The sequence below is a fragment of the Oncorhynchus mykiss genome, chromosome 3 (genome assembly GCF_013265735.2).
Source record: "Oncorhynchus mykiss isolate Arlee chromosome 3, USDA_OmykA_1.1, whole genome shotgun sequence".
NCBI lineage: Eukaryota > Metazoa > Chordata > Actinopteri > Salmoniformes > Salmonidae > Oncorhynchus > Oncorhynchus mykiss.
In genome coordinates this window covers 2,758,404-2,774,876 of record NC_048567.1, presented here as the reverse complement: position 1 = coordinate 2,774,876, position 16,473 = coordinate 2,758,404, and the positions used below count along the sequence as shown (strand labels likewise).

Sequence of the window (16,473 nt, the reverse complement as noted above, 5' to 3'; positions counted from 1 at the left end):
GATACCATCCCTGATTGATACCATCTCTGATTGATACCATCTCTGATTGATACCATCTCTGATTGATGTCATCTCTGATTGATACTATCTCTGATTGATGTCATCTCTGATTGATACTATCCCTGATTGATACTATCCCTGATTGATACCATCCCTGATTGATACCATCTCTGATTGATACCATCCCTGATTGATACTATCCCTGATTGATACTATCCCTGATTGATACCATCTCTGATTGATACCATCCCTGATTGATACCATCTCTGATTGATACCATCTCTGATTGATACCATCCCTGATTGATACTATCCCTGATTGATACCATCTCTGATTGATACCATCCCTGATTGATACTATCCCTGATTGATGCTATCCCTGATTGATACCATCTCTGATTGATACGATCCCTGATTGATGTCATCTCTGATTGATACTATCCCTGATTGATACCATCCCTGATTGATACTATCCCTGATTGATACTATCCCTGATTGATACTATCCCTGATTGATACTATCCCTGTTTGATACTATCCCTGATTGATACTATCCCTGTTTGATACTATCCCTGATTGATACCATCTCTGATTGATACCATCCCTGATTGATACCATCTCTGATTGATACCATCTCTGATTGATACCATCTCTGATTGATACCATCTCTGATTGATGTCATCTCTGATTGATACTATCTCTGATTGATGTCATCTCTGATTGATACTATCCCTGATTGATACTATCCCTGATTGATACCATCCCTGATTGATACCATCTCTGATTGATACCATCCCTGATTGATACTATCCCTGATTGATACTATCCCTGATTGATACCATCTCTGATTGATACCATCCCTGATTGATACCATCTCTGATTGATACCATCTCTGATTGATACCATCCCTGATTGATACTATCCCTGATTGATACCATCTCTGATTGATACCATCCCTGATTGATACTATCCCTGATTGATACTATCCCTGATTGATACCATCTCTGATTGATACCATCCCTGATTGATGTCATCTCTGATTGATACTATCCCTGATTGATACCATCCCTGATTGATACTATCCCTGATTGATACTATCCCTGATTGATACCATCTCTGATTGATACTATCCCTGATTGATACCATCTCTGATTGATACCATCCCTGATTGATACCATCCCTGATTGATACTATCTCTGATTGATACCATCTCTGATTGATACGATCCCTGATTGATACCATCTCTGATTGATACGATCCCTGATTGATACCATCTCTGATTGATACTATCCCTGATTGATACCATCTCTGATTGATACGATCCCTGATTGATATCATCTCTGATTGATACTATCCCTGATTGATACCATCTCTGATTGATACGATCCCTGATTGATGTCATCTCTGATTGATACCATCCCTGATTGATACTATCCCTGATTGATACTATCCCTGATTGATACTATCTCTGATTGATACCATCTCTGATTGATACAATCCCTGATTGATGTCATCTCTGATTGATACCATCTCTGATTGATACCATCTCTGATTGATACCATCCCTGATTGATACTATCCCTGATTGATACTATCTCTGATTGATACCATCTCTGATTGATACGATCCCTGATTGATGTCATCTCTGATTGATACTATCCCTGATTGATACTATCCCTGATTGATACCATCTCTGATTGATACCATCCCTGATTGATACTATCCCTGATTGATACTATCCCTGATTGATACTATCTCTGATTGATACCATCTCTGATTGATACGATCCCTGATTGATGTCATCTCTGATTGATACTATCCTTGATTGATACTATCCCTGATTGATACTATCCCTGATTGATACTATCCCTGATTGAGACTATCCCTGATTGATACTATCTCTGATTGATACCATCTCTGATTGATACGATCCCTGATTGATGTCATCTCTGATTGATACTATCCCTGATTGATACTATCCCTGATTGATACTATCCCTGATTGATACTATCCCTGATTGATACTATCCCTGATTGATACCATCTCTGATTGATACGATCCCTGATTGATGTCATCTCTGATTGATACTATCCCTGATTGATACCATCTCTGATTGATACGATCCCTGATTGATGTCATCTCTGATTGATACCATCTCTGATTGATACCATCTCTGATTGATACTATCCCTGATTGATGTCATCTCTGATTGATACAATCTCTGATTGACACCATCGTTGAGCAAGGCACTTAACCCTCATTTTCTCCCAGGCCACCATACTACTTTGGCTGACCCTTTAAAACAACACATTTCACTGCACCTACAGTATCTGGTATATGTGACAATACAAGAAATAGATTTTTCGATTGCCATGTAGTCAGTCATGTGTTGTACAGAGAGGGGTTGGGGACCGGGAGAGGAGACAGAGCTGTGTGTGTGTGTGTGTGTGTGTGTGTGTGTGTGTGTGTGTGTGTGTGTGTGTGTGTGTGTGTGTGTGTGTGTGTGTGTGTGTGTGTGTGTGTGTGTGTGTGTGTGTGTGTGTGTGTGAGTTACTACTGGTCTGTACATACCCCTGAGGATGTAATTCTGGTAGTTCTGGTCTGCTTCAGCTCCGACCTTGATTAGACATGTCAGTCCTTCAGACACCACAAACTCATGGACCAGGTCCTTGTCATCCTGAGGAACAGAGAGACGAGCAGTTTATGCCTGACTCTCACACATCATACAGACGACTAGAGATTGGTCATGTGCTATGAGTAGCAGTGATTCTATGGGTATGTCCTAAATAGCACCCTATTCCCTATTTTAGCGCAATAGTGGTGCACTATATAGGGAATAGGGCAGCATTTGGGACATCTATGTATGATTTAGCATAATGGGACATCTATGTATGATTTAGCATAATGGGACAAGGATTAGGAAGTTATATGAGAGTGTTTTTTTGATGCCACAAATCTATAAAAACCTTGAACGACATTTAAGAGCCCTTGTAGGTTTCATGTTTTTATCTACAGTATAATAATGACCTTTAAACTTTGCCAAGTATGGGCATTATTTATTATTGTTTGCAGTAACATTCATTTACTACACACTGTATGGAAATACAAGCATTACATTTCATTAAAGAGATTTATGGTATCCTTGACAACACATATTTCCATGACAGCAAGTAAGACTAAGTATGTTGTGCGTTACTTTCACCAGGGACAAATTACCCATCATGCTCCAAGCACCTAATTTCCTGTTCTCATGGCAACCCTGTATTTTGTAGTTGCCTTAAACATCGGTTGCTAAGTGCCTGTTGTCGGCTAACAGAAAGAGCTCATCCAATTAGTGACAGAGAGGTGCTAAGAGCATTGCTGTCCTCGTTTAATGAATGGTTAGACACGAATGAACCACTCCGAGGGTGAGTGAGTGAGTGAGCACTCTTCTCATTGCTGATTTGGTATTACTGACCCAGACCACAACCCTGTCCATCTTAGATCCTGGCTAAAGTGATGGGGAAACTCTGGGTTCACACCAAACAAATTCATTACATCATAGTTGTTGAGTCTTAGCTGTGAAATAGCAGCCTTGGACTCCTGAGTGGCGCAGCGGTCTAAGGCACTGCATCTCAGTGCTAGAGGCATCACTATAGACACCCTGGTTCGATTCCAGGCTGTATCACAACTGTCCGTACTTGGGAGTCCCATAGGGCGATGCACAATTGACCCAGTGTTGTCCAGGTTAGGCTGTGGTAGGCCATCATTGTAAATAAGAATTTGTTCTTAACTCACTTGCCTAGTTAAATAAAGGGAAGAGTTTCCTGAACTCTGTCTTGCCCCCACCCACCTCCTGGGAGCACATTTTGGATTTCCTACTAGCACAACGCAGCTGATTGAAGTAATCCAAGCTTGATGATGAGTTGGTTAGCGTTAGGGCACAAACCTAAACGTGCACCCAGAGGGGCCTCGGGACCTATTTGTGAAACCCTGCTGTCGGGTATGATAGGAGAGATGGTTACTGTAGGCTACGTACACACCAGGATCAGGACACCAGATATCAAAATGCCTTCTGAACATAACATTACAATAGGAAGGAACATGGAGTGAACAGGAGTGAAATTCAATGTAGACAATGTGTCTAGGGAACTATGGCTGGAGAACCCCTTTAATTACTAGATCAGGAGTGAAATTCAATGTAGACAATGTGTCTGGGGAACTATGGCTGGAGAACCCCTTTAATTACTAGATCAGGAGTGAAATTCAATGTAGACAATGTGTCTGGGGAACTATGGCTGGAGAACCCCTTTAATTACTAGATCAGGAGTGAAATTCAATGTAGACAATGTGTCTGGGGAACTATGGCTGGAGAACCCCTTTAATTACTAGATCAGGAGTGAAATTCAATGTAGACAATGTGTCTGGGGAACTATGGCTGGAGAACCCCTTTAATTACTAGATCAGGAGTGAAATTCAATGTAGACAATGTGTCTGGGGAACTATGGCTGGAGAACCCCTTTAATTACTAGATCAGGAGTGAAATTCAATGTAGACAATGTGTCTGGGGAACTATGGCTGGAGAACCCCTTTAATTACTAGATCAGGAGTGAAATTCAATGTAGACAATGTGTCTAGGGAACTATGGCTGGAGAACCCCTTTAATTACTAGATCAGGAGTGAAATTCAATGTAGACAATGTGTCTGGGGAACTATGGCTGGAGAACCCCTTTAGTTACTAGATCAGGAGTGAAATTCAATGTAGACAACGTGTCTGGGGAACTATGGCTGGAGAACCCCTTTAATTACTAGATCAGGAGTGAAATTCAATGTAGACAATGTGTCTAGGGAACTATGGCTGGAGAACCCCTTTAATTACTAGATCAGGAGTGCCTTATTACACACAAGATGCATGGGGCCCTGTTGAATAACCTTCAACTCTGTGGCTATAACCTTACTATAACACGATTAGCTCTAATCTAATTGATCCAATTGGATGAATGTATTTCTGAACAACAGGCTCCCAGCTTGCTTCACTCCTAAATGGCACCATATTCCCTATGTAGGGCACTACTTTTGACTATAGTCCTATGAGGCCCTGGTCAAAAGTAGTGCACTATAAAGGGAACAGGGTGCTATTTGGGACGGAGACTGTAGAGTTAGCATGTAGCCAACCACCCACTGGGAGAGCACTTTATACTGAACCAACTGATCTGAGCTCAGTGCTATTTCTTTATACTGAACCATCTGATCTGAGCTCAGTGCTATTTCTTTATACTGAACCATCTGATCTGAGCTCAGTGCTATTTCTTTATACTGAACCAACTGATCTGAGCTCAGTGCTATTTCTTTATGCTGAACCAACTGATCTGAGCTCAGTGCTATTTGTTTATACTGAGCCAACTGATCTGAGCTCAGTGCTATTTCTTTATGCTGAACCATCTGATCTGAGCTCAGTGCTATTTCTTTATGCTGAACCATCTGATCTGAGCTCAGTGCTATTTGTTTATACTGAGCCAACTGATCTGAGCTCAGTGCTATTTGTTTATACTGAACCATCTGATCTGAGCTCAGTGCTATTTGTTTATACTGAGCCAACTGATCTGAGCTCAGTGCTATTTCTTTATGCTGAACCAACTGATCTGAGCTCAGTGCTATTTCTTTATGCTGAACCATCTGATCTGAGCTCAGTGCTATTTCTTTATGCTGAACCATCTGATCTGAGCTCAGTGCTATTTCTTTATGCTGAACCAACTGATCTGAGCACAGTGCTATTTCTTTATACTGAACCAACTGATCTGAGCTCAGTGCTATTTCTTTATACTGAGCCAACTGATCTGAGCTCAGTGCTATTTCTTTATGCTGAACCAACTGATCTGAGCACAGTGCTATTTCTTTATACTGAACCAACTGATCTGAGCTCAGTGCTATTTCTTTATACTGAGCCAACTGATCTGAGCTCAGTGCTATTTCTTTATGCTGAACCATCTGATCTGAGCTCAGTGCTATTTCTTTCACTTTGATGTCACCACACAACGTTTCATTGGCAGCCTGTCCAGTTGTGTAATATCAAAAGGCCTTGGGAGAGCTCCATGAAAAGGCATGTTTTAGTGGACTGCTTATCTAAGTCTTTTTGACTTAATACTAGACAAAGGTCTTACAATATTGAAGAGGACAACTAAGACCACTGTAGCAGTGCTTCGATACTGGGACATGGAATATAATGAAAAACACAGTATTATCATAACCCTGAAATACATAGTGAATGACCCTGTCATATGTGTATATTTCTGCTGAGATTGTCTCCTATATTTCAACATGTTACAGTAGTATTTTATTTGCAGAGCCTCATGTCCGCTTGCCAAATCCTGCACTTTATGTTGTTCTCCTAGACGACAAAACCGCCTGTGGCTCTCACACCTGTCGACGGCTCAGTCATTTAAGTACAGGAGGGAGGTTTTCATCTGGCTTCGGAGTGGGCTATGCAACGCTAGGCTAGGAGCTAGTGCTCAGGTGGGGAGTGAGGGGGAGAGGTGTGTGTGTGTGTGTGTGTGTGTGTGTGTGTGTGTGTGTGTGTGTGTGTGTGTGTGTGTGTGTGTGTACTGTTGGGTGGTCAGTCTTAGAGCGCTCCTCCCTCATAGGAATACACACCAGAGTGTTTCCAGGACAGCTTCTACATGCATCAATGATGGAGAGACCAGTCATTTGGCAAAACCACTGTGTATACAAGTGTGTACTCACACAGAGAGAGAAAGTTCCAGACACACACAGCTGGGCTGGAACTGAAATATTACACAGTCTGTGACCACAGAGCTGGAGACACTGTACCTTCTGATAACATTTAGGTATAGACCTGCAGCAGACAACATGTTAACAGGATTCTTCATCCAAACACATGGACGCACTATATTGATACAAGCTCTTTAGGGGAGAGGTTACTTGAGTGCAGTTGCTTGTGTGTGTGTGTGTGGTAACATCCACTTCCTCCAAACCTGACCTAGTCATTCCAAGTGTGCACAGGCACAGTGAGACGTCCTGATCTATTCCTGTATTTCTCTGTCAACATCTGTAGCTCACTTTTCCTTCCAACGGTCTCCTGAAGTGATGTTTAACACTCCCCCTCTAGCCTCCACAGTGATTCCCTGCCAGGCCAGCCAGCCCCAGTGTGTGAGGCAGGGCTCTGGCCAAGCATGGACCTGAGCACAGCAGAGTACAGCATAGCATAGCTGCCACGGAGGCAGTCTTCTCTCACTGCACAGCTCTGTTCAGATAGCTAGGAAAATGTTACTGTACAGTGTGTGTGTTTGTATTAAGTATGAGCACTTGCTGTACAAAGCATGCGTGTATGTGTGTGTGTCCAACACACTCATGCATATGTGCATACACGTGTGTGTGTCTTATGGGAGAATGTGTGATAGTTAATGATAAACAAGAGCCATTAGTAGACTATCGCTGCAGTATTAATGAAAATGACATTCTCAGGCTGCTGCTAAGACAAAAGGGAGGGGAACATTACCTGAAAGATCTGTTTGAGGGAAAACAGGGCTCTCCTCAGCTCCCGTCCATTTGAGTTGTAGAGTTTCTCTAAAAGAAGAGAAAGAAGAGATCAGTTTACAGTCACACACAGCTGTGGTACTTTTCCATGTCAATGACTCAAGGAAAAAGCTAACTAAGCAAAGGCTTATTGTCCAAGTGATTGGAGAGATAACCCGGCATGTGTGAGTGAAACCCTGCATGTGTGAGTGAAACCCTGCATGTGTGAGTGAAACCCTGCATGTGTGAGTGAAACCCTGCATGTGTGAGTGAAACCCTGCATGTGTGAGTGAAACCCTGCATGTGTGAGTGAAACCCTGCATGTGTGAGTGAAACCCTGCATGTGTGAGTGAAACCCTGCATGTGTGAGTGAAACCCTGCACGTGTGAGTGAAATCCTGCATGTGTGAGTGAAACCCTGCATGTGTGAGTGAAACCCTGCATGTGTGAGTGAAACCCTGCATGTGTGAGTGAAACCCTGCATGTGTGAGTGAAACCCTGCACGTGTGAGTGAAATCCTGCATGTGTGAGTGAAACCCTGCATGTGTGAGTGAAACCCTGCATTTGTGAGTGAAACCCTGCATGTGTGAGTGAAACCCTGCATGTGTGAGTGAAACCCTGCGTCAGACTTTTACCTTGTCAGCTCGGGGATTCGATCTTGCAACCTTTCGGTTACTAGTCCAATGACCTAACCACTAGGATACCTGCAGCCCCAGATATGAACTATAACCTTTAGTATATGAACTATAACCTTTAGTATTTGAATTATAACCTTTAGTAAATGAACTATAACCTTTAGTATATTGGGTCACATTTCATTAATGCACATCTTGTCCAGTAATAGTTTGGCTAGTTGCTCTGGGCTAGTTGCCCTGGGCTAGTTGCTCTGGGCTAGTTGCTCTGGGCTAGTTGCTCTGGGCTAGTTGCCCTGGGCTAGTTGCTCTGGGCTAGTTGCTCTGGGCTAGTTGCCCTGGACTAGTTGCTCTGGGCTAGTTGCCCTGGGCTAGTTGCTCTGGGCTAGTTTCCCTGGGCTAGTTGCTCTGGGCTAGTTGCCCTGGGCTAGTTGCCCTGGCCTAGTTGCCCTGGGCTAGTTGCTCTGTGCCAGTGAGGAGTGTAGACTGTAGTTCAGAGAAGCACATCTGTGAAGATTTAAAAAACACTTGACTTTTCCTGCTGACAGAACTGCCTCTATCTGTCTCCTATGTGCAAAGCCACTACTACCATAGAGATGATATAATACTGTGACTGACTACTACACTGACTGACTTATGCACCATAGCCAGATCACACAGGTCAGCTTGCCAACACATACAGTCTATGTGTAATGCTGTAGCGCAAAGGCTGAAGGGTTTCCAAAAGAACAGGATTCGTTGCTAGTTGGTATGGTTATGAGGCCTCTTGGTACATTGCATTAGTTCCAACAACTCTTAGGCCTTTTCATCCTGTCAGGGTGTGTTGAGATCTTTCAACATGGCATTGCATCTCAGGTGTTGTTTCTTGTCTCACCATTGGGTGGCAGTGTTGAGCAGTAGAGTGTGACTCCAGCCTACTATGACGCAGTGCTGCAGGTAATCTGTACCACTACCACACAGGCTGCTGCAGCTTGGAAAGTCTCTACTCTGACTCAGCAAAAGCTGTCACTGCTGCAGATAGCAACATACACAATACCCTACTGCAGTCTCTGCCTATCCCCTTCAGCTCTACCTCTCTCTATCTCTCTCCTCTCCCTCTCTTTCTCTCTGTTTCATCTCTACCTCTCTGGTTCTCTCTCTCAGCCCCCCATCTCTCTCTCTCCCTCTTTCAGCTCTACCTCTCTCTCTCTCTTCCTACATTTCTGTCTGTCTGCCTTTCTTTCTGTGACAGTCGTTATCTCTCTCCCAAACATCTCTCAATACATTTTCTCTGTCCTTCTTTCTCTCTCTCTCTCTCTGCATTTGCCTTTCTTCTTCCTCACTCATGTTTTGCTCTGTCATGAGTACAGATCCATTTGGTCTCCAATGACCTCTGACCTCTCTGCTCCCTGTGTTCACACTCTCACTGTTACTAAGACCTCAATAATTATGCTTCCCTCCTTCTTCAAGTCAAAGAGAGAGGCCCAGGTGACCCCTGTGCATGATCACACACACACACATGCACACGCACACACACCTTTCATCGAAGCAGGCAGGGGCCTCATCAGTAAGACTTTGCCCTGTGGTGTCATTTATTCTGTCATGTTGCTCTACTGCCTAACAGAACTCATTATAACATATATTCTGTCATGTTGCTCTACGGCCTAACAGAACTCATTCTAACATATATTCTGTCATGTTGCTCTACGGCCTAACAACATAACTCATTATAACATATATTCTGTCATGTTGCTCTACGGCCTAACAGAACTCAGTATAGCATATATTCTGTCATGTTGCTCTACTGCCTAACAGAACTCATTATAACATATATTATGTCATGTTGCTCTACGGCCTAACAGAACTCATTCTAACATATATTCTGTCATGTTGATCTATGGCCTAACAACATAACTCATTATAACATATATTCTGTCATGTTGCTCTACTGCCTAACAACATAACTCATTATAACATATATTCTGTCATGTTGCTCTACGGCCTAACAACATAACTCATTATAACATATATTCTGTCATGTTGCTCTACTGCCTAACAACATAACTCATTATAACATATATTCTGTCATGTTGCTCTACGGCCTAACAGAACTCAGTATAGCATATATTCTGTCATGTTGCTCTACGGCTTAACAGAACTCATTATAGCATATATTCTGTCATGTTGCTCTACGGCCTATCAACAGAACTCATTATAGCATATATCCTGTCATGTTGCTCTACGGCCTAACAACAGAACTCATTATAACATATATTCTGTCATGTTGCTCTACGGCCTAACTACAGAACTCATTATAACATATATTCTGTCATGTTGCTCTACTGCCTAACAACATAACTCATTATAACATATATTCTGTCATGTTGCTCTACGGCCTAACAGAACTCAGTATAGCATATATTCTGTCATGTTGCTCTACGGCTTAACAGAACTCATTATAGCATATATTCTGTCATGTTGCTCTACGGCCTATCAACAGAACTCATTATAGCATATATCCTGTCATGTTGCTCTACGGCCTAACAACAGAACTCATTATAACATATATTCTGTCATGTTGCTCTGCGGCCTAACTACAGAACTCATTATAACATATATTCTGTCATGTTGCTCTACGGCCTAACAGAAGTCATTATAACATATATTCTGTCATGTTGCTCTACGGCCTAACAGAAGTCATTATAACATATATTCTGTCATGTTGCTCTACGGCCTAACAGAAGTCATTATAACATATATTCTGTCATGTTGCTCTACGGCCTAACAGAAGTCATTATAACATATATTCTGTCATGTTGCTCTACGGCCTAACAGAAGTCATTATAACATATATTATGTCATGTTGCTCTACGGCCTAACAACAGAACTCATTATAAGATATATTCTGTCATGTTGCTCTACGGCCTAACAGAACTCAGTATAGCATATATTCTGTCATGTTGCTCTACGGCCTAACAGAAGTCATTATAACATATATTCTGTCATGTTGCTCTACGGCCTAACAGAAGTCATTATAACATATATTCTGTCATGTTGCTCTACGGCCTAACAGAAGTCATTATAACATATATTCTGTCATGTTGCTCTACGGCCTAACAGAAGTCATTATAACATATATTCTGTCATGTTGCTCTACGGCCTAACAACAGAACTCATTATAAGAGATATTCTGTCATGTTGCTCTACGGCCTAACAACAGAACTCATTATAACATATATTCTGTCATGTTGCTCTACGGCCTAACAGAACTCAGTATAGCATATATTCTGTCATGTTGCTCTACGGCCTAACAGAAGTCATTATAACATATATTCTGTCATGTTGCTCTACGGCCTAACAGAAGTCATTATAACATATATTCTGTCATGTTGCTCTACGGCCTAACAGAAGTCATTATAACATATATTCTGTCATGTTGCTCTACGGCCTAACAACAGAACTCATTATAAGAGATATTCTGTCATGTTGCTCTACGGCCTAACAACAGAACTCATTATAACATATATTCTGTCATGTTGCTCTACGGCCTAACAGATCTCAGTATAGCATATATTCTGTCATGTTGCTCTACGGCCTGACAGAACTCATTATAGCATATATTCTGTCATGTTGATCTATGGCCTATCGACAGAACTCATTATAACATATATTCTGTCATGTTGCTCTACGGCCTAACAGAACTCATTATAGCATATATTCTGTCATGTTGCTCTACGGCCTAACAACAGAACTCATTATAAGAGATATTCTGTCATGTTGCTCTATGGCCTAACAACAGAACTCATTATAAGATATATTCTGTCATGATGCTCTACGGCCTAACAACAGAACTCATTATAAGATATATTCTGTCATGATGCTCTACGGCCTAACAGAAGTCATTATAACATATATTCTGTCATGTTGCTCTACGGCCTAACAACAGAACTCATTATAAGAGATATTCTGTCATGTTGCTCAACGGCCTAACAGAACTCATTATAAGATATATTCTGTCATGTTGCTCTACGGCCTAACATAACTCATTATAACATATATTCTGTCATGTTGCTCTACGGCCTAACAGAACTCATTATAACATATATTCTGTCATGTTGCTCTACGGCCTAACAGAACTCATTATAGCATATATTCTGTCATGTTGCTCTACGGCCTAACAACAGAACTCATTATAAGAGATATTCTGTCATGTTGCTCTATGGCCTAACAACAGAACTCATTATAAGATATATTCTGTCATGATGCTCTACGGCCTAACAGAAGTCATTATAACATATATTCTGTCATGTTGCTCTACGGCCTAACAACAGAACTCATTATAAGAGATATTCTGTCATGTTGCTCTACGGCCTAACAGAAGTCATTATAACATATATTCTGTCATGTTGCTCTACGGCCTAACAACAGAACTCATTATAAGAGATATTCTGTCATGTTGCTCTACGGCCTAACAACAGAACTCATTATAACATATATTCTGTCATGTTGCTCTACGGCCTAACAGATCTCAGTATAGCATATATTCTGTCATGTTGCTCTACGGCCTGACAGAACTCATTATAGCATATATTCTGTCATGTTGATCTATGGCCTATCGACAGAACTCATTATAACATATATTCTGTCATGTTGCTCTACGGCCTAACAGAACTCATTATAGCATATATTCTGTCATGTTGCTCTACGGCCTAACAACAGAACTCATTATAAGAGATATTCTGTCATGTTGCTCTATGGCCTAACAACAGAACTCATTATAAGATATATTCTGTCATGATGCTCTACGGCCTAACAACAGAACTCATTATAAGATATATTCTGTCATGATGCTCTACGGCCTAACAGAAGTCATTATAACATATATTCTGTCATGTTGCTCTACGGCCTAACAACAGAACTCATTATAAGATATATTCTGTCATGATGCTCTACGGCCTAACAACAGAACTCATTATAAGATATATTCTGTCATGATGCTCTACGGCCTAACAGAAGTCATTATAACATATATTCTGTCATGTTGCTCTACGGCCTAACAACAGAACTCATTATAAGATATATTCTGTCATGATGCTCTACGGCCTAACAGAAGTCATTATAACATATATTCTGTCATGTTGCTCTACGGCCTAACAACAGAACTCATTATAAGATATATTCTGTCATGATGCTCTACGGCCTAACAACAGAACTCATTATAAGATATATTCTGTCATGATGCTCTACGGCCTAACAGAACTCATTATAAGATATATTCTGTCATGTTGCTCTACGGCCTAACAGAACTCATTCTAACATATATTCTGTCATGTTGATCTATGGCCTAACAACATAACTCATTATAACATATATTCTGTCATGTTGCTCTACTGCCTAACAACATAACTCATTATAACATATATTCTGTCATGTTGCTCTACGGCCTAACAACATAACTCATTATAACATATATTCTGTCATGTTGCTCTACTGCCTAACAACATAACTCATTATAACATATATTCTGTCATGTTGCTCTACGGCCTAACAGAACTCAGTATAGCATATATTCTGTCATGTTGCTCTACGGCTTAACAGAACTCATTATAGCATATATTCTGTCATGTTGCTCTACGGCCTATCAACAGAACTCATTATAGCATATATCCTGTCATGTTGCTCTACGGCCTAACAACAGAACTCATTATAACATATATTCTGTCATGTTGCTCTACGGCCTAACTACAGAACTCATTATAACATATATTCTGTCATGTTGCTCTACTGCCTAACAACATAACTCATTATAACATATATTCTGTCATGTTGCTCTACGGCCTAACAGAACTCAGTATAGCATATATTCTGTCATGTTGCTCTACGGCTTAACAGAACTCATTATAGCATATATTCTGTCATGTTGCTCTACGGCCTAACAACAGAACTCATTATAAGATATATTCTGTCATGATGCTCTACGGCCTAACAGAAGTCATTATAACATATATTCTGTCATGTTGCTCTACGGCCTAACAACAGAACTCATTATAAGATATATTCTGTCATGATGCTCTACGGCCTAACAACAGAACTCATTATAAGATATATTCTGTCATGATGCTCTACGGCCTAACAGAAGTCATTATAACATATATTCTGTCATGTTGCTCTACGGCCTAACAACAGAACTCATTATAAGATATATTCTGTCATGATGCTCTACGGCCTAACAGAAGTCATTATAACATATATTCTGTCATGTTGCTCTACGGCCTAACAACAGAACTCATTATAAGATATATTCTGTCATGATGCTCTACGGCCTAACAACAGAACTCATTATAAGATATATTCTGTCATGATGCTCTACGGCCTAACAGAACTCATTATAAGATATATTCTGTCATGTTGCTCTACGGCCTAACAGAACTCATTCTAACATATATTCTGTCATGTTGATCTATGGCCTAACAACATAACTCATTATAACATATATTCTGTCATGTTGCTCTACTGCCTAACAACATAACTCATTATAACATATATTCTGTCATGTTGCTCTACGGCCTAACAACATAACTCATTATAACATATATTCTGTCATGTTGCTCTACTGCCTAACAACATAACTCATTATAACATATATTCTGTCATGTTGCTCTACGGCCTAACAGAACTCAGTATAGCATATATTCTGTCATGTTGCTCTACGGCTTAACAGAACTCATTATAGCATATATTCTGTCATGTTGCTCTACGGCCTATCAACAGAACTCATTATAGCATATATCCTGTCATGTTGCTCTACGGCCTAACAACAGAACTCATTATAACATATATTCTGTCATGTTGCTCTACGGCCTAACTACAGAACTCATTATAACATATATTCTGTCATGTTGCTCTACTGCCTAACAACATAACTCATTATAACATATATTCTGTCATGTTGCTCTACGGCCTAACAGAACTCAGTATAGCATATATTCTGTCATGTTGCTCTACGGCTTAACAGAACTCATTATAGCATATATTCTGTCATGTTGCTCTACGGCCTATCAACAGAACTCATTATAGCATATATCCTGTCATGTTGCTCTACGGCCTAACAACAGAACTCATTATAACATATATTCTGTCATGTTGCTCTGCGGCCTAACTACAGAACTCATTATAACATATATTCTGTCATGTTGCTCTACGGCCTAACAGAAGTCATTATAACATATATTCTGTCATGTTGCTCTACGGCCTAACAGAAGTCATTATAACATATATTCTGTCATGTTGCTCTACGGCCTAACAGAAGTCATTATAACATATATTCTGTCATGTTGCTCTACGGCCTAACAGAAGTCATTATAACATATATTCTGTCATGTTGCTCTACGGCCTAACAGAAGTCATTATAACATATATTATGTCATGTTGCTCTACGGCCTAACAACAGAACTCATTATAAGATATATTCTGTCATGTTGCTCTACGGCCTAACAGAACTCAGTATAGCATATATTCTGTCATGTTGCTCTACGGCCTAACAGAAGTCATTATAACATATATTCTGTCATGTTGCTCTACGGCCTAACAGAAGTCATTATAACATATATTCTGTCATGTTGCTCTACGGCCTAACAGAAGTCATTATAACATATATTCTGTCATGTTGCTCTACGGCCTAACAGAAGTCATTATAACATATATTCTGTCATGTTGCTCTACGGCCTAACAACAGAACTCATTATAAGAGATATTCTGTCATGTTGCTCTACGGCCTAACAACAGAACTCATTATAACATATATTCTGTCATGTTGCTCTACGGCCTAACAGAACTCAGTATAGCATATATTCTGTCATGTTGCTCTACGGCCTAACAGAAGTCATTATAACATATATTCTGTCATGTTGCTCTACGGCCTAACAGAAGTCATTATAACATATATTCTGTCATGTTGCTCTACGGCCTAACAGAAGTCATTATAACATATATTCTGTCATGTTGCTCTACGGCCTAACAACAGAACTCATTATAAGAGATATTCTGTCATGTTGCTCTACGGCCTAACAACAGAACTCATTATAACATATATTCTGTCATGTTGCTCTACGGCCTAACAGATCTCAGTATAGCATATATTCTGTCATGTTGCTCTACGGCCTGACAGAACTCATTATAGCATATATTCTGTCATGTTGATCTATGGCCTATCGACAGAACTCATTATAACATATATTCTGTCATGTTGCTCTACGGCCTAACAGAACTCATTATAGCATATATTCTGTCATGTTGCTCTACGGCCTAACAACAGAACTCATTATAAGAGATATTCTGTCATGTTGCTCTATGGC

General features: G+C 40.4%; 1 protein-coding gene across 2 annotated transcripts in view; it reads right to left on the bottom strand.

Annotated features, from left to right (window-relative positions):
- The window catches only part of fhod3b (formin homology 2 domain containing 3b), a 247,317-nt gene that overhangs the window by 78,463 nt on the left and 152,381 nt on the right, over window positions 1-16,473 (bottom strand). For both annotated transcript variants that reach the window (XM_036965704.1, XM_036965706.1), the window contains exons 4-5: window positions 7,493-7,560; window positions 2,569-2,674 (exon numbers count right to left, since the gene is read on the bottom strand). In XM_036965704.1, coding sequence (XP_036821599.1) covers window positions 2,569-2,674; window positions 7,493-7,560 — 174 coding nt within the window. The remainder of the gene's footprint in view (window positions 1-2,568; window positions 2,675-7,492; window positions 7,561-16,473) is intronic.